Consider the following 23424-nt stretch of genomic DNA (forward strand, 5'->3'; position numbering starts at 1 on the left):
TACATTTCCCCTCTCTGTTCTCTGGGTAAGATGTGTGTGTAGTTTTCCCCATGGTTCTTAGGCAAATACAGCAATGGTTCTACGGCGCCTCTGCTATCAGCCCTGAGTTTGATCAGTGTGACAGTATCCTGAAAACTGATACACTCACACAAAAACACACTCACACACTCTGTGGCCGCGACCTCAAGCTCCTCTCCACAATGCTGTTTTCTAACGCTGTTTGCATTTTAATGAGTATATGATATTTGGAGATTTAAGTGCTGCGTCAGCCTCCCTCCCTCCTTTTTTTTGCCTGAACATCTCAAGTCTAAATTTTTCTTCTGTTTTATTCTGTGCTCATCGCCATGTAAGTGTTTATGTATCAAACATACTGAATTTAGCACTTTGACATAAGGTTATCCTTACAGCTTTACATAAGATGGCCTTTATTAGTCCCACAGGTGGGAAATTTGTTACATGTGTCTGATTTAAACTATTGTGCTCTTAGTGACCAAAAGAATAGTGACTAGTATCAGCTATAAGATAAAACAGAAGTAAGAATATTAAAGAGAAAGGAGTGTGTATCGCTGCTGTCAGACATTTTTTAAATAATTTAAACAAGCCAAAAAGTTAACGTCCAGTCAACCCATCAGATTCCTTTCTCTTTACTATACTAGTGATGGTTTGCTGCATCATGACTTCAGACACCTCATTAGGTCGAAAAGACAGCGGTCCAACATACTGCATCGATTGGATCACAGCAGATGTCTGTTTCAGTGTCCTTCGGTCATTCACAGGCTTCCAGCAGTGTCATCCTGGTTTTGCTGGTTGTTAGCAGGATTTATTCACAATCAAAGAAATGTGCTATTTTGTTTTACTTTGAAGTGCATGTCAATATGTAGTTAATAGGTCCTGGGATACAGCGTGTACTTGGAACACACACAGAATGAATGCAATTATCTTCTCTACTAAAATGTTCTCTAGGGGAGTAAAATATGACAGTTTGAGGTGTGCAAGAAAGCATCCCACTGGGTGTAGACAAAAAAGTTGCATTGTTAATAATCCACAAACAGCTCTGAGTAACATGATTGACTGTTGAACAAAGCAGGAATTGGGGTGAGTCATGTTGAAACATGGCCCAGCGGCGCATCGTGATGTGAGGGTTAGTTTTACATTGTTGTAAATAGTTGTTCATCAAAGACATCCTCTCAGCATGTAGCCTCACACAGCAGAGCATGCCAGCAACTTTGAAGTTCAAGAAGACAACCGCATATTGTCAGCATGTACGCAATTAAATGCATACACAACAGCATGGGGACGCACGTTGGAACACCTAATGAGCACCCGTGCAGCTCCGTGCCGAAACAGTGATACGTGCAAGTTTGTGCAAAGTTAACAAGCTCATCCGCACACTTGTGCCATATTCACGCTCAACAGGTTAGGCGTTCGCTTTGAAGTGTGGCTAGCCTGTGACATTCCAGCACGGATCACAGCAGAGTTCAGCAGTAAGCAGAGCAGTGATCTACAGACTGGGCTCTTTGTTAGGGAATAGTAATTTCTGGGTTTCAGACTTAAAAAATTTCTACAGTTATTATTAGAACGCCAGCTTGGTGGGGTTTTTGGCAGGTTAGGAGATGACAAGTAAGGCCCCAATCACAGGCCTAGACACCTATTAGCGCACAGGTGTCGAACTCCAGGCCTCGAGGGCCAGTGTCCTGCAGGTTTTAGATGTGTCCTTGATCCAACACAGCTGATTTCAATAGCTAAATGACCTCCTCAACATGTGTTGAATTTCTCCAGAGGCCTGGTAATGAACTAATCGTTTGATTCAGTTGTGTTGCCCCAGGGTGAGATCTAAAACCTGCAGGACACCGGACCTCGAGGCCTGGAGTTCAACACCCCTGTATTAGCGACTGTCTGGCAACCACTGGTAACAAGGAAAAAAGGTGTAGGTGAGAGGTTGTTGGCTGTTGCTGCGTGAAATTGGTTGCAAAGAGGTATATGATGCTGCAGTTGAAGTTGCCTTGCTCACTAACAGATTGCCGCAGTCGCCCACAGTTTGTATGGAAATGACACTTAACAGCTACTAAAACTGTGAAAAGAATTAAACAATGTAAGAAGAGAAAAAGGGTTAATTGGGGACAAAACTTTTGCTAATGAGCAGATATTTGACTGGAATATAATTTGATACAGGGCAGAGCAGGGTGGGCGAGCGAGAGAATGATTGAGAGTTCAAAGTGCTGAGCCGAGGCCGTCGGTGTCTGTTTCAAAGGCGGCACGTGGCGATGGATGTGAGAGATTCGTTAATTCTGCAGAGCACAGCACTGCCTTGAAGTTTACTAGGGTTACACGTGCAGCAGCTGGACGGACACACAGTGTCAAAAGCATACACAACCAGGTACAAATGCTGTCCACACGGGGACATAAAAGACAGCGCACGTATGCTTATAGGCACCCACACACACATAAATCAAGGCAGATGCAGTAATTACAAGTTCAGCACACTCAGGTAATTTTATGCATAAATACAAACCCGTCAGTACAGAAACAATAATTTGTAGGACATACATTTAACTTTATTAAATGTTTCATTTGCAGCCAGATTTATTCTTTTGCTTTTTAACGCATAATGGTTGTTTAACACTGACACAAGCACATTACTGCTGTTTTCTCATCCTTAAGGAGCTGCTGCAGCATTTCTGCCCCCTGCTGAGCAGCAGGTTCATCACTTGGCGGGGAAGCAATAATTTATCGATGGGGACATCATCTATTTTTGGAAGATGACAGTTGTTTTACGAGCCAGGATGATTTGAGGCTGGAGCAAATTACTAAATATATCTGACTTGGTGCAACTTTAAGAGCCGGTGCATTTTCTGCATCCTATCAGATCATATACCTCAGTGTCTATTTAAGTTATTGGTCTGCAGTATATTTTTAAAGCAATGTCTCGAACAAGTTTTTCAAATAGTTTTTTAATTTAATGAATTTGTTTTTGGTTTGTTTGTTTTTTGTTTCAAACAGAACAGTGTGTGAAGTCACTGGTCACAATAATTAGTCAGACTTAATGCTTATGTAAAGCACACCTGGTGGACAGGTGTGTGGGAAAATAAGTCATGCACATTGAACAGATCATTGACGAATAATGTTTTAGTCACAAGTGTTTCGAGTTTGAATGCTGTTATTGTTACTACCACATTCTTTAGTGCTGTGTTTTTGCTGAAACTTGTCGCTCCAGTTCATTTACACCAATGCATATGTGCAGCCTTTCACATGCATGTTAAATATTGTTTAACCCATCTATATAGTACATTGACACACTTGGTTTCCACTTTTGTTATCTCAGAGCCCCTCCGTCATCCCCTCTGAGCAGCGGACATGAAGTAATTCGGTAATTCCACTGAATCATTTCTGACCTTGTCTGGATTGCTTCCATCATGGCTAGAGCTTTACACTGCAGCTGTATGTTTGCCAGATTCCTGCATGGCGTCCATATCGTCTCCATTTTTGGCTAATCTCCGTTTGTGTTCAGTGCTTGACCCTGCTCCTCTATCAGCGAAGTGTGAACAGTGATGTAAAACAGCTACACGAATAAGCGCACATGCAAAGATTTATATAGCATCACAGTAACACACAGATGGAAAAAAGAGTGAAAAGGAAAAGTAAGAACAACAAATTATATACTTTACTTTCATACTGAGGCTTTAAAAGACCAAATAAACCTAGCCAGATGCTTGTGCTACACAGACACACACCCACGTACTTCACATTAACCAACACACAAAGAAAATTGAAAACTTGATCCTTTACTGTATGTTTTCAGAAGTCATAAATCCCATTGCTGTGTGATGTTTATGAGGGAGTGTGTGGAACCACTTGTGCCTGTATGTTATTTCACCACCGTGTTGATATTTTACGCTCTGACATAGTCCATGTTCGGGGTTGGAGGAGCTCAAGGTACTTCATGTATTCCTCACTGTTGGTTTTTCATGACTAAACCGAGGCCTCATTGTTGTATTAAGTCTGACCGCCAAGGGTAAATGGTCCGTTCCTGGCCACAGTTTCTGAAAATATACCATACATATAAACAACTGTTGCAAAACGGATCTGCACTTATTAACACTCCATAAAAATCTAGCATGCTAATCACATATTGTGTATTTTAATAATATCAAATGGTGATTGAATAAGACAGGATTTGTGCTTTGTCAGCTGGAAGAGATATCACTGAACTCTCATTACCGTATATTCTTCTGGCACATTCTGGTGAATCTTTTTGCAACTACTGACTCATTGTAGCAGAAATGAAGAGGAAATAAAATTGCTATCGATCCCAGATGGAAAAATCACATTCCTTCTCCTCCACCCGGCAAAGTTAGGGCCGGGAATCAGCAACAGGAAAACAGGTAGAAGCCCTCAATTGTGTATTATTATGCTGGTTATATTAAGTTTCAATACACTCAGTACATTATATGGATAAAACTATTACTATTACTATACACTGTATTCTATAGGTTTAATGTGTAGGTAGGTTTATTAACGATACACCGGTAAGCCACCTGAGAAGTAATTTAACTACATATATATATTTATATGTAGACATACACCCCTTAGACTGCTGATATCGTGGATATCTTAGTTAGCTCTAAACTAACTGCAGAAAAAAATCCACCTAAAAAAACATGGAACGTGTAAGATGTTTATAACACTGTGATAATTTAAATGGACTATCAATAACAATGTAATAGCTTTGCTGAAACGCTGATTTGGAACCAGTTAACCAGTCATTATTAGTCTTAACATGTATGCAACCATAATACCAATACAGTCCATTTAGTTTTCTATAGCTGTTTTGAAAGTAATTTGAACTATGGCTACTTTTTATTATTACTATACATCTCGTGTTTTTAAACGTACAATAATTTTCCATTAAACTTGAACTTTGGCAGCACGAGTGCGCTCCATTTTACAGAGGAAAAAAATGTGTATCTTAACAGCTTTCATTGATTATGAAAAATATAAATTCACTGCTCACTAGTGTATCAAGTATAGTATTTATTACATACATAATGACACTGTGGTAAACGCATGTAATGAGGAGAAATTTGAGTTTATACTCCTGTTTTATTCTTCAGACACAGTGTGGACAAGAGCACTAACTTGTAGCTTATAAACTTAATATGAATTAATTTAGAAAAGGATTTGTTAGATAGAGAACAAAGGGAACACTACAGTATAATACAGCGGTACAGTGGATCTATAAAAGTTGCAGTGCTGAGAAGTCTGTAGCTGTTGCGAGCCTGTAGGGTGGTAGGATTTACTTCCTGGAACAATTTTTTATTGCTAAGCATTTTTAGCCAAAACCCAACTCTCTGGCTTAAATTAGTTACCTGGAAGCATCAGCTAATTGAGGATTTGGTGCATAGGAACTGGGAATTTTAAAGGCTTTTCTGTTCTCAATGGGTTTTTTGTTGTTGTTATTCAGCACTCATAGCTACACATGCAGTCTGAACTTCATCCAAGCAGGTTGTGCTTTCAAGAAAATGAAAAGGGGGGGGGGGGGCAAAACTTTGAGGGGCAAAACACACGAGCACCACAGCAGTTTAGATTATAGCAACCACTGTTGGGTGTAACACATGATTAAAGTATGCATTAGTGTGATTGCATTCCATTTTTAAGTAATGCAGTAATGTAACAAGTTACTTTAATAATGCAGTAATCACATTACAGTTATGTTGTTACTTGTGTCACAAAGGTTCTTCAGTTATCTGCATGCTGGTTGGTTATAAAGAAAAAGTGTTTTTTTTTTTCTTCCATTCATGTTACTGAGCAATGTGAAAGTAATGAATGACTTTTTCCAGGAAGTAGTTAAGTAACATGCTGCGTTGGTTTTTACAAAAGTGTTGTGTAAAGAACATTTAGGCCAAGTTACTGACACAAAGAACAACTAAGCAGATTTTTAACTTTTGTTTTATAAGCATTTTATTACATGTAATATACTGTAGAAGTGAAAAGACATTTAGGAAGCTGAAGGTTTCTGAGTAGAAGTGAAAGTATGTACTTTTTATGAAGAAAAAGTAGAAAGACAAAACATCAGACGCTGATTTCCACTGCCTTTGAAATTATATTATTTTTGTTAAGAATTAATTTTGTGTATTCGAAATTACCAGAAATTACTTTTGTAAATTGTAGACCAGGGCCACATGTTGCCACATGTTCCATTATTGAATCCATTTTAATTTTTTGCATTTTTACATAGTTTCAAAACTTACATTTATCCAACAAGAGATGATTGGTTATTTATAGCAGGCTGGTTCTTAGCAAGTGTATGCTATATTCGACTATCTGAAGCAAAGAAATTTGAGCTATTGCCACAAGGTCATTGTAGTAGGAAAGCTTTTTGGAGGACTAAAATATCCGATGTCGCTTTCTACCCAAGTGCTACTGATGAGATAGTACTCTGACTGTATTCCTTGCACTATTAAAGCATGTATGCCCACTTGCACTTGATTAAAAGATCAGCAAAGAACATCATCAGTTTTTGTTAAAAAACAGACTTCGAGAAAATGTATATTTTGTGGATTTAAGGAGTGTTCCCAATCTGTCAAACTGCGCTCTTTGTAGCCAGTAAATTTTGGTTTCTTGTATGATTAGTTGTAGAATATTTTCTGGTTTCTTCTTGACCTTACTGAGTGACTGACAGTTGGACATACAGACTCAGACATGCCATTGCTTGGTTATGAAATACAGCCAAGCCTCAGGTGAATGTAGCAGACCTGACATAAACCAGACACACACACACACACACACAGATGGTTAACCCAAGAGTGGAAAGCAGCACCTCTACCTCCTCAACGCATGATGATATGATAGTTTTTTCCTACAAATGTGTGTGTGTGTGTGTGTGTGTGTGTGTGTGTGTGTGTGGACAGAGTGGAAACAGCAGGTTGCCTTTATTCATGGCCATACAGTCACCCTCCTCCCTCATGCGTCTACTCGTACCTTACACACACACACACACACACACATACAGGTGGCTGTAATTAGTGTGTAGAGCCCATTCATGGCACAAGATCAAACTGTGGGCCGCTCACTTTCAGGAACTACAGAGCCCTGTTCAGAGTTAGACATACTCACTTAACCACATTCATTGATGCACGCACCTTTGCTCTGTAGTCCTCTTGCTGTGTTTCTAATGTGATGCTGGCATACGAGAGGCTTCCCCTTAAAATGTTTTTGTTTAGTCTGCTCATTCAAAAGAGTTCTGTTTGACTTAACAGCAGAAACTTACACACTGTGTAAGTATTTACTTCAGCGAGGAGAGAATACAGAAAGAGAAAGTGGAGAGCAGAGGATTATGGGTTAGATAAGCCCGAAATGTTCAGCATCTCCAATCAGCCATAAGACTACACACATTTGGTTTTTGCTACAACGGTAGGCAGAATCTACACAGCTGGGAACAAGGTTATGAAAGCAGGAATAATGCTGCTGGAGAAAATCACACAGCTCTGAGCGGTCAGCTTTTTCATTCTGGTGATCAGGGAGCTTTCTCTGTGAGTTTATTTGACGTTTTTTTGGCATTCAGTCTCTCGGTTGGGTTTATTTAGTCTTCTGAAAGCCTTGATGGTAAAAACACTTAGTGGTAAAACTCCTTTATTTCATTATGTGTTGCTTTTGTTCATCAATGGTATACTTGGATGTTCCGCCTTCATATGAGGAGAATATGTGCGGAACTGTGCATCTGGCCAGTCAGTTAACTTTACAAAGCTTTCATTTATTGTAAACATTGTTTTTACGTTTTCTAAGACCTCATCAATGCAGCCAGCCTCTCCGAACAGCCTATCTCGGTCAATCAGGCTGGCTGACTCTATTATTTGCTTTAAACGACTGCTGAAAACTCATTTCTATAGGTAAACCTTTCCTTCCCCTTTATTTTTGGCCATAGTTTGCAACCATTTGCATGTATGTGTGTAATTTGGAATGAATGCCTGCCGGTATGGCTGATTACGTGTCTGTATGTTTGAGCATGTTCACTTATCTTCAGTGTGTGGCTTTTATTTGAACTGTAAAGCACTTTGGAACTCAGTGTTTTGAAACGTGCTATGCAAATAAAGTTATTATTGTTCTTACTTTATCTCCAATTTCTGAGGCCCACTACAGTATTTAAAAAAATACTTCCTCCAGTTTCATTTGAAACTGGATGTAATATATAATATAAAAAGGTTTTTTTGTCTGACGTATTTTTGCTTAATAGCTAACTAAAATATGCCTTTGGTGCCTCTATTGCAACCCCACAGACATCTCTGTGTTAAAAGCTGGCTTAGCTGTATCTGTTGGTGCAGCATAGCTGAATAGTGAGGTAAATGTTGCTAATTTTTGTTCCACTAAAACTTATGAACTGATATGGATAAATGAGGAAAATGTTTTTTGGAGCTTACTGAGTTTGGAAAAACTGAAAAGTAGCTGCTGCTGGTTTCCAAAATGATCTGCCATATGCACCTCTTTTCAAATTCATCCAGCTTTAAAAAGTTACATTGCATTCGGGACTCTAGTCATTAAGAGTCATTACCTTGCTTTAAAATACAAAATCAGAATTAAAGATTTCCTGGATGTCACCCCACCTTTATCCTCACACAGATGCACCCTGAGCCGCCTCAGTTTTTCCCTTATTTTAAAACACATGCTGCTAAGGAATGCTAGGTAATCAACCCCATATTTAGATCGCCTCGTGAATTAGTTGTGTGTGTGTTTCTGTTGGATTTGTTCACACCAAATAGGTCAGAAAGCTGGAATCAATTTCCCTCCCGAACATTGATGTGTGTTCATCATATTTCAGAGTCCGGGATGGCACATCGTGTAGTCACATTTGTAAACAGCATCGTAAAGTTGCTCTCGTAAAAAAACAAACAAAAAAAAAACTGGTGTACGGGGGCCAGTGGAAAGGGTTGGACAAGTGAATGGGGTTAGATGGAAGAGAAACTCCATCAGGTGTTGGTGTGTGCATGTCTGCATGTGTCTGCATTTGAGGAGTAATGAGATCAAATGTTCCAGAAACATTTCAGAGCAAAAGATGTTTTTCTTATGAGCGTACAAGGATTTTTTTCAGCTCAGAAATTAGTTTTGTGTGTGTGTGTGTGTGTGTATGCGTGCGTGCGTGAATTAGTACTTTAATGCATGTTGGAAAATGTCTTCACCTCTAGCACACGTAACCAGTGTGATCACTGGCCACTAAGTAGTCTGAGCTTACAAATGTACAAGCAGTTAATATGTCATTTAAGCCAGTGTTGCTCCTCACACGGAGCAGAAGTTAACTGCAGTATATGAGTGTCTGCCCTGTGGATACAGCTAATAAATCTCTCTCTCCATACTGTTGCCTTTTTCTCTCCAACTCTCTTTTCATCTTTCTCTCCTGCTGCCTCCTGACCTATTCAAAAAGTCAGTCATATCCCGTCTTGTTTGCTCTCTCTCTCTCTGTCGCAGTCCCTTTCACTGTCTCTCACTCCCATGCTGTTAATAGAGGACAAAGCAGCACAAGTTGTAATCGTTTCCATAAGGCTACACAGCATCTGCACAGCCAGTAGTGGAAATCTGTGTCTGTGTCTGTGTGTGTGCACTTTGGAATGAACTACACATGTGCACACGTGTACACTTACTGTTTTCTCTGGAGAACATGACAGCTTTATGCATACATAAAGTGACTGCTTTTACCTATACACCATGTATCAGGGGGCAAATCTTAATTGTGCAAACGTGTTGTGTAAAATGGGTTTTGGGCAAGCGAGCTAAAGAAGAGAAAAAAGACAGAACAGAAAAGTGGACGGAAAGGTAACAGAAGTTTAGTTAAAACTTACTGGATAAGATCTGATCATTATTTTATTATCACTTCATCTTTAAACTTTTAAACCGGAAAAATCTCATTTGGAGAAAACAAATGTCATCAGATTATCTGCAATTACACTGAATTCAGTTTATTGTTTTGTCTATTTTCTTCACATTTGAGAAGTGGGCTTGATCAGATGTGTGTGCTGATTGACTCTCAGTCAACTCTAAACATTATTATACTTAAACACCAAGTAAATACCTGACCGTGGAAATACTAGACTAAAAAACATTAGTGGTTCGGTGCAGGCATTTTGTTAAGTTTTCAGATATGGGTCGTGGAGTTCAAAGAGTCAAGTTTGCACAGCTTTCAATGAGCCACACTTACAAAGTTTCACACAAAAATGAAAGAGGACTATAAGAAGAATTATTTTGTCAAAATATCAACCCTGCTCTTAAGTGCTGTGTGTTATAGACCTAAACTCAGGCTTTTCACTCATTAACACATTTATTGACACTTTCAGATTTATAGCCATGTGTTTGATGAGGGTTTTGTTTGTTCCCACACACTTAGAGGATTACATGAGCTGGTATTTACATATTAAACACAAGCCATACTGCAGAATCTGTCCACAGACTATCCACAGTCCTGTATTTATCTAGAGCTGCAGTGTGTATATCTAACCATTTATTATAATATAATCACTTTGGTGTAGAGTTGCAACAGACTATGCATAAATATTCTGAAAAACAATGTTGCTGGAGAGAAAAGTATGTTTGGAACGTGGGCTCGAGATGCTATGGTGTAATACTTTGTGAAAAAGAAACAGACGGATGTAAAAAGAGAAATTTTGGATGTTTCTCTTTTTACCATTTAAGTTTCAAAAATGTGTGTAACCTTTGGTGTTATTCCATCTCCCACAATAGTAGGCTTATAACAAAAGACAGAAACCCACAACATGTGGTTTCATTGTTTCCAGAGTCTCATTGAACTGATTGAATTATAATGATAGTGTGTGTTTAGGTAGAGGGTCAGAGCACTGACAGGCCAAACAACTGCCGAAGGACAAATGTTGTTTATTCTGCTGGCTCTTATAAAAGATGGGTTTGGAGGAAGATGTATGCTAACGCAACTGTACTGAAAAATTGGGTTTTAACATTGTCAAACATTCAGTTCTTTTTTTAGACTGCAATTTCACCCTCTTACCCAGGTTTCTTTTTCAATATTATTGTAATACCGTCCACTTTAAATGCCGTCAGCCCATCTTGTGGCCATTATTAGATTAAATCAGTCGCATAAATAATAAATAGGTGCCCTGCTCGGCCTCGTTGAAGGTCAGAATGTGCACAGGTGCCATCCTTTTTCACCACTGATAAACTAAAAGCAACCTAGTGGTCATGAGCATGTAAAGGCTGTAGGTGAATATTTTTAGCATATTGCTTATTATTGGTAGATGAGTTGAATTGCAATGCAAAGTGTGGTATTTGCGCTTAATGAACCTTTAAAACTAAAATATTTTGAACTTCTCATCCAGATTTCTAGGCACTGTGGTCTAGACTGCAGGTTCATAATAATGAACACCAAGTGGAAGCGAAAGTAATCAGTCATTGAGAACATAACAAATTCCTTCCATCTATTTTCTTCTGCTTATTCAATTCAGCGTTCCTGGGGGGCTGGAGCCTATTCCAGGGTACACCCTGAACAGGTCGCCAGTCTACTGCCAAACAACAAAGCATGCTCAAAAAAAAAAGTAAATCAAAGGAAACCATAACAGAGAACTGGTTTTTCAGTAAAGCTGTACTCTTATTAACTCAGGGGATAATGGTCTTTTTGTACAGCCATCACATACAGAATAGAGAGACAGGTTTTCTTAATAAATGAATAAAGTCTGACTGAAAACAGAAAGTTTTAGCTTGACAAACTACATCTGTTGAAAAGAATAATATCTGTATCTAATTCAATAATATGTTCAAAACTTTATAATATGATTGAAAGCTACAAATATTAAATATTATTTCAAGGTAAACAGTTAATATTTACTGTTTTAGCTTCTTCTTTAGAGTGAAAATGTAATCTGTGTAATGTTTTAAGGTTATTTTGTGGTCTTTCTGATCATTTGCACAGCATGCACTGTGGTTTAGCTCCAGCTTTGGTCAAAACTGCAACCCTCTACAATATTTAAAGGGAGCTTAAGCGAAAGTAAGTCCTCCTGAGATGAAGGTTTAATTGAACAATGGTTCTCCTTTCAGTCTTGTGTAAAATGCCTTTGCTTGTGGTAGCTCCTGTCTGAAATAAGAAGTCAAACAAGTTTGTGAAGAAAGCTGTGGCTGCACGAAGCCTGAAACTATGACGATGGTCAATTTTAGAGGACTAACAGTGGTTTACAGGGTTTGTCAGACACACAAACTCACATCAGGACTGCTGGTTTTGGCCCTGAAGCTGCAACAACCAGCAGTCAGCAGAGGCTGACATAGAAACATCCTTTTCTCTCCCTCAGACATGCACACACATCAGCTTAATCGCATGCACGCACGGAGGTTCTGTCCACATATCCAGTGTCTCTCTATTAAAACGTGGAAGGACATGACCCTTTAGGAAAACACTGCCCCCTGGACACACTCGTAGATACATACACACACTGGACTGTGGGGAGTCATATTTCTGAGCGTGCTCATGTACAATTGCTGCCTTTTCTCTAAAGACATGAAAGCAAATACAAGAAGAGGTTATACAAATACACACACTCTCAGAGGGGTATGCGGCCAGTTAAAGTGTGAAATGTAGCACGCTGTTGAACCATTTCCCCCCTGTAGATGTAGATTTAGACAAAGATGAATAAAAAGAAACAAAGAAGCAAAGAGGCGGAAAATGAAAAAGAGAGATGCAAAGCACAAGAAAGAGGAAGGAGTGAATGTTCAGTTCAGAGCCAGGCAGGAAAATTTAAAGGAGCGCGACAATAAATTTTATACTCATTGTGGATTTGCACATCAGAAGCTACAAGCGCACATGTTTTTACAATTATGGCACTTCACAACAGGTAGCAAACTGCATACTTTCCGTGGAAAATATGGATTTGTATCCACTGCCTGTACAGACACAGAAAAAAAGTCCTTGCACATCTTCTTCAAGGACTATAAATCTTCACAATGATACAGCAGAGACAAGCACAAAGATATTACGTACATGATGTTATAATTTGACACTGACCAGAAACATGTGGCCCAAAAACAGATGGAAAATACAAAAGGTAGGGCCAAAGTCAAACCTTTTCTTGTTTATCTTGTTTTAATTGTACAGTGTTGGTTTAATTGTGGTAGTTTTTTGTACTTTCCAGACCCTTTTTAACCTGTTTTTCTACCATATACCTCACTAGTAGTGGAAACATTATGCTAAAGGGACACTTAGTGCATTCAAAGGTGATACCAAGGAATCGCGAACAAGCATCTGTATGCAATGAGTAGGAAGTTAGTTTGGCCTGTGTCCAACATTTTGTTATTCACCACTAGACCCTCATCATCCTCATCTTTGCTGTTTCTGAATATTTCATTGTTGGCAGTCGTTACACACTGGTCTTCGTGTGTGTGTGTGTGTGTGTGTGTGTGTGTGTGTGTGTGTGTGTGTGTGTGCGTGTATTAGCTGTTGTCAGCACCAGGCAACGTATCTGGCCGAACATTAGAAGGTGGAACAAGATCAGAAGAAAGCATTTTGTTTATTAAAAGCAGCTGAAGCAGGGAGGGTATATTTTCGACTATGTGTGTGTTCAACTTGAAACAAACAGCAAAACGTTAAGTCTGCCCCCGCAGCCCTGCACTCATGTAACCGAGCTGAAGAAAGGTATGAAACTGGCTCCGCTGGCAGAAACTGTTTGAAAGCCTGGTTGTTGAACGTGCTGACAGATTGCAGATTTCACACTGAAAGATGTATTTTTACTCACTAAGGGGCAAGAAGAAAATCTCATTCAGTCACATTCAGAACATAAACAATATTTAGTGGAGTTGAGTCTTGGTTTTCTTTCTTTTGTCTCAGAGTCTCTCAGTCGAAGCCGTCTACTTATCATCGATGCAGCATCTTGGATTTATAGAAGTATTTCTAGTAGCTTCGTTTAAGTAGTAGTACCTGGTACCAGGTCCTTTTTAGTAGTTTCTGAAAAGGACCTGGTACCAGTAGTTCCAAGTGAGTTGAATTGAAAATGTGACGTGAACAAACCACTGATTGGCCAGAGAGTGACTGCATGAGTCACGAGAGCGAGTTCTTCGAAAGAATTAAACCGGCCATTTTTGAAACCCAGCAATGACAACACTGTGATCCAATGACGAAATACAGACGTTTACTATGGGTTCAGCAGCAGGTATACCATCACCTCAATGTCCTCCATTGTTGTGTTGTGGTTGTGTCACATACAAATGGCATCTTGGGACTCATCTGCAATGGGAAATGACCAGTCGAGTCAAGTTGAGCTGAGTAGGTGCTTGTAGAAAAGAGAAATTGGAGACATTTAGACCTTTTTTAGCATCTCTGAAGAACAAGTTCCTCTTAAATGTCATCACAGTTTTGAATTATAGGTAATAAATATTTCCAAGTTACAAGTTTTAGACGTTTTTAATGACTAGGCCACCGACAAGCCACAATTTTTTGTGAGTCTAATTAGTCTAGTCTTTTAATCATGCAACATAATCATTCATTTTCTGTAGCTTTTAAAGATATATATGGTCACTTAAGTACTTTGAATATTCTGTTTGGCCGCGCTGTATGGACAGTTGAAGGTTTTTAAATCCTTCATCTGTGAGTGGGTCTGCAGGAGATCTGCCAAGTAAGATTTACAAGGCGATGGGAGGGTTTGCTTTCTGGTAAGAGTGCTAAACCACGTTCCCCCTTTAGATTAGACCCCCTTGCCGCTCGGCTTCAAACACCCTGCCTTTTCTCAGAACTAGCCGTGCATGTGGCAGGAGGGAGAGATGAAGGGGGAGTCCGAAAGAGGGAAGGAGGAGTGAGGTTTGACAGGAATACCGGCACCTCAAGTTACCATTTAGCTAAATAATGCCAGAACACACACATCTACACATGCACTGACACACCCATGGAGACATTCATATCTCACACACACCCATAGAGACAGGAGCCTCACCACGTGGACTCGTGGTGAGTCCAGTATACTATTAATACCAACCCAGAAGATGCAGGTCATGTCTTGTATTTGCATTTCGTGTGCTTTTTGTTCCATCATCCAAAAAGTGATGCTTTAAAGACATTTGGCGCTGCATTAAACACTCTAAGCTTTCAGGTGGTCTTCTAAAATCCCCAATAGATTGTATAGACCAGCATCCACGATAAACATATCCATTTATATAAAATCACACACAGATACACACACGTTCTGCAGGTGGTCCAAGGCTGTTTGGTTCCCTTTTCTATTCCTTTCATAACCAGCATCAGGTGTTGGTTGAAGTTTCAGGTTCAAGCCAAGCAAACCACATACAACCCCCACATGTATCCTGACAGACCTGATATTGGACTGTCTCAGACCTCCCAGATCCCTACCATCCCCTTTAAAGGCCCCTTTTGGATGCAGTGGCTCTATCTTGAAGGTTTCTCTTGCATAAAGGTTCAGACAGATGTTTGTATCTTTTTGATAATCATTGGAGGAAGACGTGCGGAGAGAGGGAACCTGATACACCAGCATTAAAGCAGTGTGATGCTGTAGTGTGTGATTAAACACATTTTACACAGAAAAAAGGTTGTTCCATTTCATTTTTCACCAAGGGGTAATTTTAGGGAAATTTTCCCTTTGCTACAAAGTTGAAGGACCAAATTTAAGACCATGGTTTCTCAGAGATGTGAGTCAGGGTTTAAAAACTGCAGGGTCTTGGGTAGGCATGGTAGGGGAGTAGCATTAATTTCAAGGCTTTCATTGCTGGTAAATGCACTAACTTACTGAATCATATTTTTTAGCATTTGGTTTCCTGATTTAACAAGTATATGGTGGTGATTCACGGCTGAGCAGTTTAAAATTACACAGTGGAGAGCAGAACACTGGCTGGAAAATAAGTTTTTGAAAGCCAGACTTCACAGTATACCGTAAAATAATTGTTCTGTAAATATTGCTTTGACTGAAATTACTATTGCTTGGCTTAATGCTTACTGTTGCTTACCTGCCCTTCATCATTTCTAGGATTGTTTTTCAACTTTTTTTTGCTGCAGAGATCTTACTTAAAAACCTGCATATTTAGAGTGAAAACAAGGATGCTTCTGTATTTCTCCTTCCAACTGTTAGGAGATAAAACAGTCCTCTGATTGTAATTTGCAGGAATCAAGCAATTAATATTGATGTAGTTAATATTAATCTGTGACTCTCTTTCATAGCGTGTTTTTTGTTCTGCCCCCCCTCACCCCAGTCAGTCATGGCAGATGGCTGCCTGCCTGAGACTGGTTTTGCTGAGGGCGTCTTCCTGTTAAAATGGAGTTTTTCCTTCCCACTGTTGCCAAATGCTTGCTCATAGGTGGTTCTCTGTTTTTTGGGGTTTTCTCTATATTATTTTAGGGCTTTTACCTCACAGTATGTAGCGGCTTGAGGTGACTGTTGTTGTAACTTGGCACTTTATAAGTACATTTGCATTCATTTGAAGTGAATTAATTTTACATTGAAAACATAAATACATTTCTTGGTCCTTTGGTGCAGCTGTAGCATGTAAAAACAGCAGTCAGATACCGATAAAATAAAACCTCCACTTTTGCATTCAGAAAGATTTTACTTTCTGAATTTTATTTTTTATTTTACTTAAGCTGTACAAGTGGGCTGTTTAGACTAGTAACTTTAAAAAACAAATAATTTCAGGTGTTGTTGTTTTGGGGGGTTTTTAATTTTTAATTTTAGAGTCAATCCTCAAATCCCACCTCTTGTCTTTCTCTTTTTCCCTCACCAGATGATTCCAGTTCAAGAAATGGAGCAGGACCAGCCCACAGTGATTCTGAACATGCCCCAGAGCTTGCCGGGAAACTGGGTAAGCACTCGTGACTTCTCAGTTCTCATCACTATCGAGATATAAACATTTGAAAATGAGAAACAAGCTTAGAAGTGAAACCTGAGACAGCATGTGTAACAAGTACAGTAGCCGATTGTACAATAAACACCTTGCACATGGGGGGGAAATGACGAGGGTTTCTGCCCACACACAGACACGCAAATACGCGCAGGCACACATTGGGGTGGCTGTTTGTGCAAGTAATTGGCTCTGACAGAGTGGAGAGCAGTCTATTTGTGTGAGGTGTGATTTGGGTGGACGCATTCCTTCCTTTCCCCCCTCCCAAGTGTTCCTGGACCCTCTTGTCATGTAGCTTAACCCTTCTTTCTTTACTTGTTGTTATCACTTCATCAAACTTTCTCACCTTCACCTCCTTCTTTTTGCTCTGTCATTTCAGACACACTTCTGCTGCACTTCTGTTTCTCTTCACACATTTATGCACTCTGTGTGGTCGTTTAAGCAACCAAACATATGTTTATATATAAATATCAACATAAATTCTTGCTCTGTGTTTACAGGACCTTTTATGGCATATTATCTAAACTGAATGATAAATCATCTTAAGTGCATGCACTAACACAACAGTTACACCATATATGGTAATACGCTTATAACCATTTTTTCCAGAGTTAAATGAAAAGTGAAGATAGTGGAAACACCGGCCAGTTATTTTCAGACATAAAAACAATGGTATCAAAATAAATCAATTATATATTACTGGATACACTGATACTATCATACGTACTGACTTTTTACTGGGAGAAGAAACAGTAGGCAAGAAAGTGTGTTAGTTAAATTAAAGAATCCAAGGAGAGTAAATGAAAAAGCTGAGAAGAGTAGTGTTCAAACTAACTTTCAATAAGCTGTCAATCAGAATCCAAAAAGTTTTATTAACACCTTATAAACTTATAAAAACCTCATAAAATTGAGATCATAATCGTTTTTGTTAAAAAAGAGATAGATTTCTGGTTTTTGAGCAGGAATCAGTTGGAGGCAGCCAATAGATCTAACTAAATTTAATCTTTATATAAGCTTAAAATAATGTTTTTTTTTATTCTTTTGAACAAATTCATCATTATTTTTCTCTATTTAAGTTAAAAAAATTTAACTGCCTCCGATACAGCAGATCTAGGTGGTATCAGTCTTATTAGTCCTGAAGTCCAATTCTTAACCTAAATCTTTACTTAAATCTTAACCCTAACTTAGTTTAACCCTACACAGAACCTCGCCAGAACTACTCGCGTTGGGAATTATCTCGTCTATCTCAGTATAGCATCTAAAATCCATGCTGGATTTCATACGGCTCTTTCTGTCCCTCGCATGCACACTCCGTCCCACCGTGGCTCTCCTACTTTTGGTCTCTGGCACACCGTCTGATCAAAGGCAGTCAGTCAGAGGGTCAGCAGTATTTTTACACTGTGAAGTGTGGCGCTGAAGTGGCCCCCGAGACCCAGAACAAGCCTGCCCTTTTGCTCACTCTGGCTCTCACCTTCTCCCCTCTCTCGATCGTGGCTTTTTTTGTTCGCCCTTGCTTCTCTCGCCTCTGTGTTTTTTTTCTTCTGCTTGTTCATGTGCCCTCTCTTTTACCTTTGCTTTTTATTGTTTTAACTCGGTCTCTTTATCGTTGTGTTTTTTTTAACCATCACTTCAAGTTTTATTTGTCTGTTCTTGGCAATCTATCAGTCTTCTGAAGGTGCTAACCTTAATATGAACTTCACTTTTTTGCCTTTCATCTGTTTTCCTCTTAACTTGTGTTTGATTTGGTTCATCTTAGACGGTATAAATCAGTTTATTTCCATTACACCTCGCCGTATTCTATTCATTTTCCAGTCTCATCTTTATCCAGTCTAGTTCAACTAAACTTTGTTTTGGCTCTTTCCTAGACTTACCAGTTATTTTCAGCCTAAACCATGCACCGGTTGAATTTGTGTACCCATCAAAGCTGTACATTAAACTGTGAATCATTGTCTCATCCAGGCTACTTTCTTTCCTCGCTCTTTGTTAGATATGTTGACTCTGTCTCGTCACAGCTCAGCTGTGGTCCGGTAGCTTTTCTCAGACTCAGGGTGCACAGAGGTGAGACTTAAAAGCCTTTCCGGTATGTTTGTTTTGTTATCCTGCCCAGCTTCAGGCCTGTCGGCAGAGAGCTGTGTTTCCACTGAGTAATGCAGCTCTACTGAAATCTCCTAATTTGAGCGCACAAACCCGTCACATAACTCTTCTCCCTGTTTGTTTATCCAGAGCTAGAATAATAACTGTGTCTAAAGAAAGAGATGAAACTGCACTAGTTTCAGGGTGATTTACCTTCCCGGTTGATGGCTATCTGCTGTGGCTAAAATATGAGGGCTGTAAAATCGAGCGCTCCTGTGAGTGATTTCCTCTCCTGCCTACTGCTTAGGTTTTTCTTTACCTCTTTGATCTGTTTTCACTGATTGTTATGCTTTTTAAATAGAATGTGTATGTATGTATGAATAGACTAGACTGAGGTATTGTCCAGCAATGAAATATTTGTGGTACTAAATGGAGTTAATTCATGCATTCGGTGGAAGGATGTGGATGTTTGAATAGCTTTATGCATGGAATGAATGGCTGTTTGGTGTGATGCTAGGTCACTGTCTAGCTTTTTATGACTTGTGCAATAACAACCGAGTATTTAAAGTGATGCTACACTCTTGTATAGCTGCTTTCTGGTTTTTAGAAAGCATTTCCCATGGACGCTTGATTTCAAGTCCAATACATGGCCTTTTTACGAGCAGGAGAGGGGTACCAATGTGGATCAGTGGAAAATGTGTGTGTGTTTTCAGTGATGTAAGTCTTCTGTGTCAGGGAGAAGAGGAAGTGATTCAAGTTTTTTTCTTAAACAAAACAATTAGGGTTTATTACAGCAAATTACACTGTATATACCAAGAGGCACGTTGCCATATGTTGTTACAGCACAACATGGAATTCCTGGCACTGCCCGCAGAAATGACCTCAGTCTGCTTTACGCTCCTCGCTCTGCAAAAACTGTACATCACTCACCAAGTCTCAGTCCTCGCTCAGTTAAATTTTGTTAACAGCAAAGCAGTTGATTTCATGGTGCATAATTTATTATTATGAGCAAGCTCTGGCAGTTGGAGAGACATAAAATGAATCTGTAATCCCAAACAAACATTTATAATAATAAAAGGTTTTTAACAGCCTCATGGAGTGATTAATTATCCAGAGATGGCAATTTGCAGTTATTCTTCAAAGAATCTGGGGGAAAAATATAATAAATAATAAACATGTAATTGTAATTTTTTTCTAGTTATATGGCTGCAACACAAACTGTCAGGTAACATAACTGAAATTGTTATGAATCCACCAGTTCAGGAATGTTTTACTGGTCGAAGCAACAAGATCTGTAAATTGACTCTGTAAACTATTTACGACTAATCATTTAATTTGCATCAGACCATTTTTCCCACCTGCAGCTGACTAAGAGAGAGAAATGAAGTGTTTGTTTCTGTATGTTTCTGAGTGGTTTCAAATCGAGCTTTGTTTTCTTTCTCTAATTAATGAGCATTTTTTTTCCTTCTCTTTACTCTTGCAGTTCGTCCACGTTTCACTCAGCCAGCAAAGATGAGGAAACGCGTCATCGCGCGCCCAGTAGGCAGCTCTGTGCGCCTGAAGTGCACGGCAAGCGGTAATCCTCGCCCTGACATTGTCTGGTTGAAGGACAACAGGCCACTGGTAGACGAGGAAAGTGGAGCAAGAGGGGAAGGGAAGAAGAAGAGATGGACTCTGAGTCTGAAGAATCTGACGCCGGAGCACAGCGGGAAGTACACCTGCCACGTCTCCAACAGAGCGGGAGAGATCAACGCCACCTACAAAGTGGAAGTCATACGTAAGTCACCAATGCTTGGTCTTGTATAGAGTATAGATTAGCTCAAGTTATCAGGTGATGCTGAACCACATTTTCAACTTAGGTAGCCATTAGTTGAAGCCTGATGTCAGGGAGTATTTTCAAAATGTACTATCATCCTTCTTAAAATAGCAGAGACCTTCCTCAAAGGTCAGAATGCTATTACAGTATAAACAGGGCTAGTAAATAACTCATCACATGTCCTTACTGCCAGTTAGTATGTAATGCTAAACAATGGTAACCCGAGGGCCACACTCAAGCTTTTTCTGGAAATTTCAAAGGCTTCATCAGAAATAGAGATAATGCTATCAGGAGCAACAGACACCCAATCACGCTGAATGAATTTGAAAACAGCACAACTAAAGGAGGGCTCAGAGTGACTGAAGCCAGCCCTAACTGGGAGTTTTATTTAAAAAGAAAGATTTAAACCTAGTTAAAAAGCTAGAAACAAGGTGTCTCCTTCTGGGAGGTGCTTCTACAGGTAAAGCGATTAAGGCTCCGCCTCCCATTCAGAAACATGCTCGTGAAATGTTCAGTATATGCGTTATATATGGCTACATGTGGTCATCTCATGCTGTGACACATCAAAAAGCAAATTTTGGGGGGAATGTGGCGTGCAAGTATTTTAGCATTCCTGCTGTTATATTACAGACCAGTAGGAATGTCTCTCACTGAAACAATAATACACATTATGCTGTACACATCATCGTTTTACTGAAAGGCCGGCGTGACAAAATAGCAGGGTTTGAAATGGGTTTTGTTTCCAGTCTTACTCGCGGTACAGTGATTATGCAGGATGTCTAAGATCATGTGATCAAGATCACTATAATTAACTTTTCAGCCATTTAAATGATTTGTTGTCAAAGAGTCTGCTGCCAGGAAGCGACCGCTCATGCTCACGTACAGGCTTTATTGAAAGAGAGAATGACATTAAGATGGTAGTCATTAGCAGATTTCGCTTACAATTATGCTGTAACTGATGACTGTTAACTTGCACCGACAAACATTCATATTTTACAGGATAAAAAGTGCTCATATTTGAGAAGGTGCTGGTTTATCACTAAGAATAGAAGTTTATTTATAAGTCTTCTTTCAGCAGCTTTTATTGATCCCCACTAGTGTTGTCTGTAAACATCATTCCAGCAGGTTAGAAATGTTCAGCGGGCTTTTCAGGCTGCAGTGTGATCCGCTTTTAGTCTAAAAGAGTCTCGTTACTGTTGAGGGTCGAATCTGTGTTATGACAAGTTGTGGGTGTTTTGTGCTGTATTAGGTTGTGTTGGAATCTCGATGGACTTAATGTTGACCTGTTTGGTGGAGAGATGGTGTCGGTTTTGTGCATGTGTGTCCACTTAACTGCGTGTAACCAAATGTTATAGCTCTGTTGAGAAGCTCAAACTAGCTCTCTACACTCTCACTTTACTTCACACATCTGCTCTATATTAAACCACAGCTGTAGTCTCACACACACACACAAGCGCACATAAACTAAAAAGAAAGTAAATCAAGCCGCTGCTTGCTCGTGTCAGATGTGACATTTTCTCTATCGGCTGAGATTCATCCAACTGTCCGTCATTCCCAGCTGTTAGAAAGAGAACTAGAAAAAAGAGACACAGGGTCAGGAACCCAATAAAGCTTTTAAAAATCATATATAATCCGTGAGTGGAGATGCGAGACGCTATAGCACGAGCATAAATTGTGAGATGCTTGGAGGTGAATTTTCAGCTGTATGACAACCCCTCTAGTATAAAAATCTGGTCACGTGTTTCCTCTGTATTTAAATGTAATTAACCTCAGCTTGCACGGGGTATGTTTCTGTTACATTAACATATTTAAAGTCTATACTAGCACCATGAAAATTAAAACCATCTTCCTAAAACCTTAAACCTGTTTACAAGGGGGGAAATGTATGCTTTTAACTCTTTATCAGATAAAAACAAAAGGTTTTCATATCATCACCACCACCTAGAAATTAAGCTAAGTTTGAAAGCTGGTTTTCTTTTTTCAGTTTAATTAATTAATCCTGTAATCCACCAACCAAAAAAGCCTTTCTCACTCAGGCCTTTGTTGCTCTGAGATTAACAGATAACAGAAAGGAGATGATTAAGTATCTCTGCAAGGTCTCTTTTTATCAGCTGTGTGAATTGATAAAGAAGAAACAAGAGCTACAGATAAATGATCTGTTTGCATGTCTTTAGCACACAGGGATGATGCAGGGGAAGCTGAATACAGCAAACAATCCTCTTTACCCACATTGTTACTCTCTCTGGTGTAATTTACTCCAAATAAATTGATTATAAGTGCATACCTCCTGATTTAATTCTTATTAAAGGAGACAATTAGAAAATAAAATAATCAAACATTTCATTTTTCACATTTTTATAGTTTGAAGAATACAACATTAAAAATAGTTTCTGTTTATGTTTCTGCACGTTTGTCTATTTTGTCTCTTTCTTCAGAACGTACCAACTCTAAACCCATCCTGACAGGTACTCACCCTGTCAACACCACCGTGGATTATGGGGGAACCACGTCTTTTCAGTGTAAAGTCCGCAGTGACGTCAAGCCAGTTATCCAGTGGCTTAAAAGAGTCGAACCTGGTGATGAAAACAAATTTAATTCCACCATAGAGGTACAAAAAAACCTTTTCTGAAGCAAATTAGCAACATTATTCGTTAGACTGAATTATTTTTTAACTTTGAGGTGTGTATTTATGTTTTTTCCAA

The 23424-nt window shown here is 39.3% G+C and overlaps 1 protein-coding gene across 2 annotated transcripts in view; it reads left to right on the forward strand.

Moving 5' to 3' along the window:
* fgfrl1a (fibroblast growth factor receptor like 1a) overlaps window positions 1–23424 on the forward strand; it is a 65167-nt gene that overhangs the window by 37189 nt on the left and 4554 nt on the right. The window contains exons 4-6 of one of the 2 annotated variants that reach the window (XM_039620865.1): window positions 16717–16794; window positions 20390–20683; window positions 23158–23330. In XM_039620865.1, coding sequence (XP_039476799.1) covers window positions 16717–16794; window positions 20390–20683; window positions 23158–23330 — 545 coding nt within the window. The remainder of the gene's footprint in view (window positions 1–16716; window positions 16795–20389; window positions 20684–23157; window positions 23331–23424) is intronic. The other variant, XM_039620870.1, reaches the window with a different exon arrangement.

This window comes from Oreochromis aureus, linkage group 2 (assembly GCF_013358895.1).
Source record: "Oreochromis aureus strain Israel breed Guangdong linkage group 2, ZZ_aureus, whole genome shotgun sequence".
Taxonomy (NCBI): Eukaryota; Metazoa; Chordata; class Actinopteri; order Cichliformes; family Cichlidae; genus Oreochromis; species Oreochromis aureus.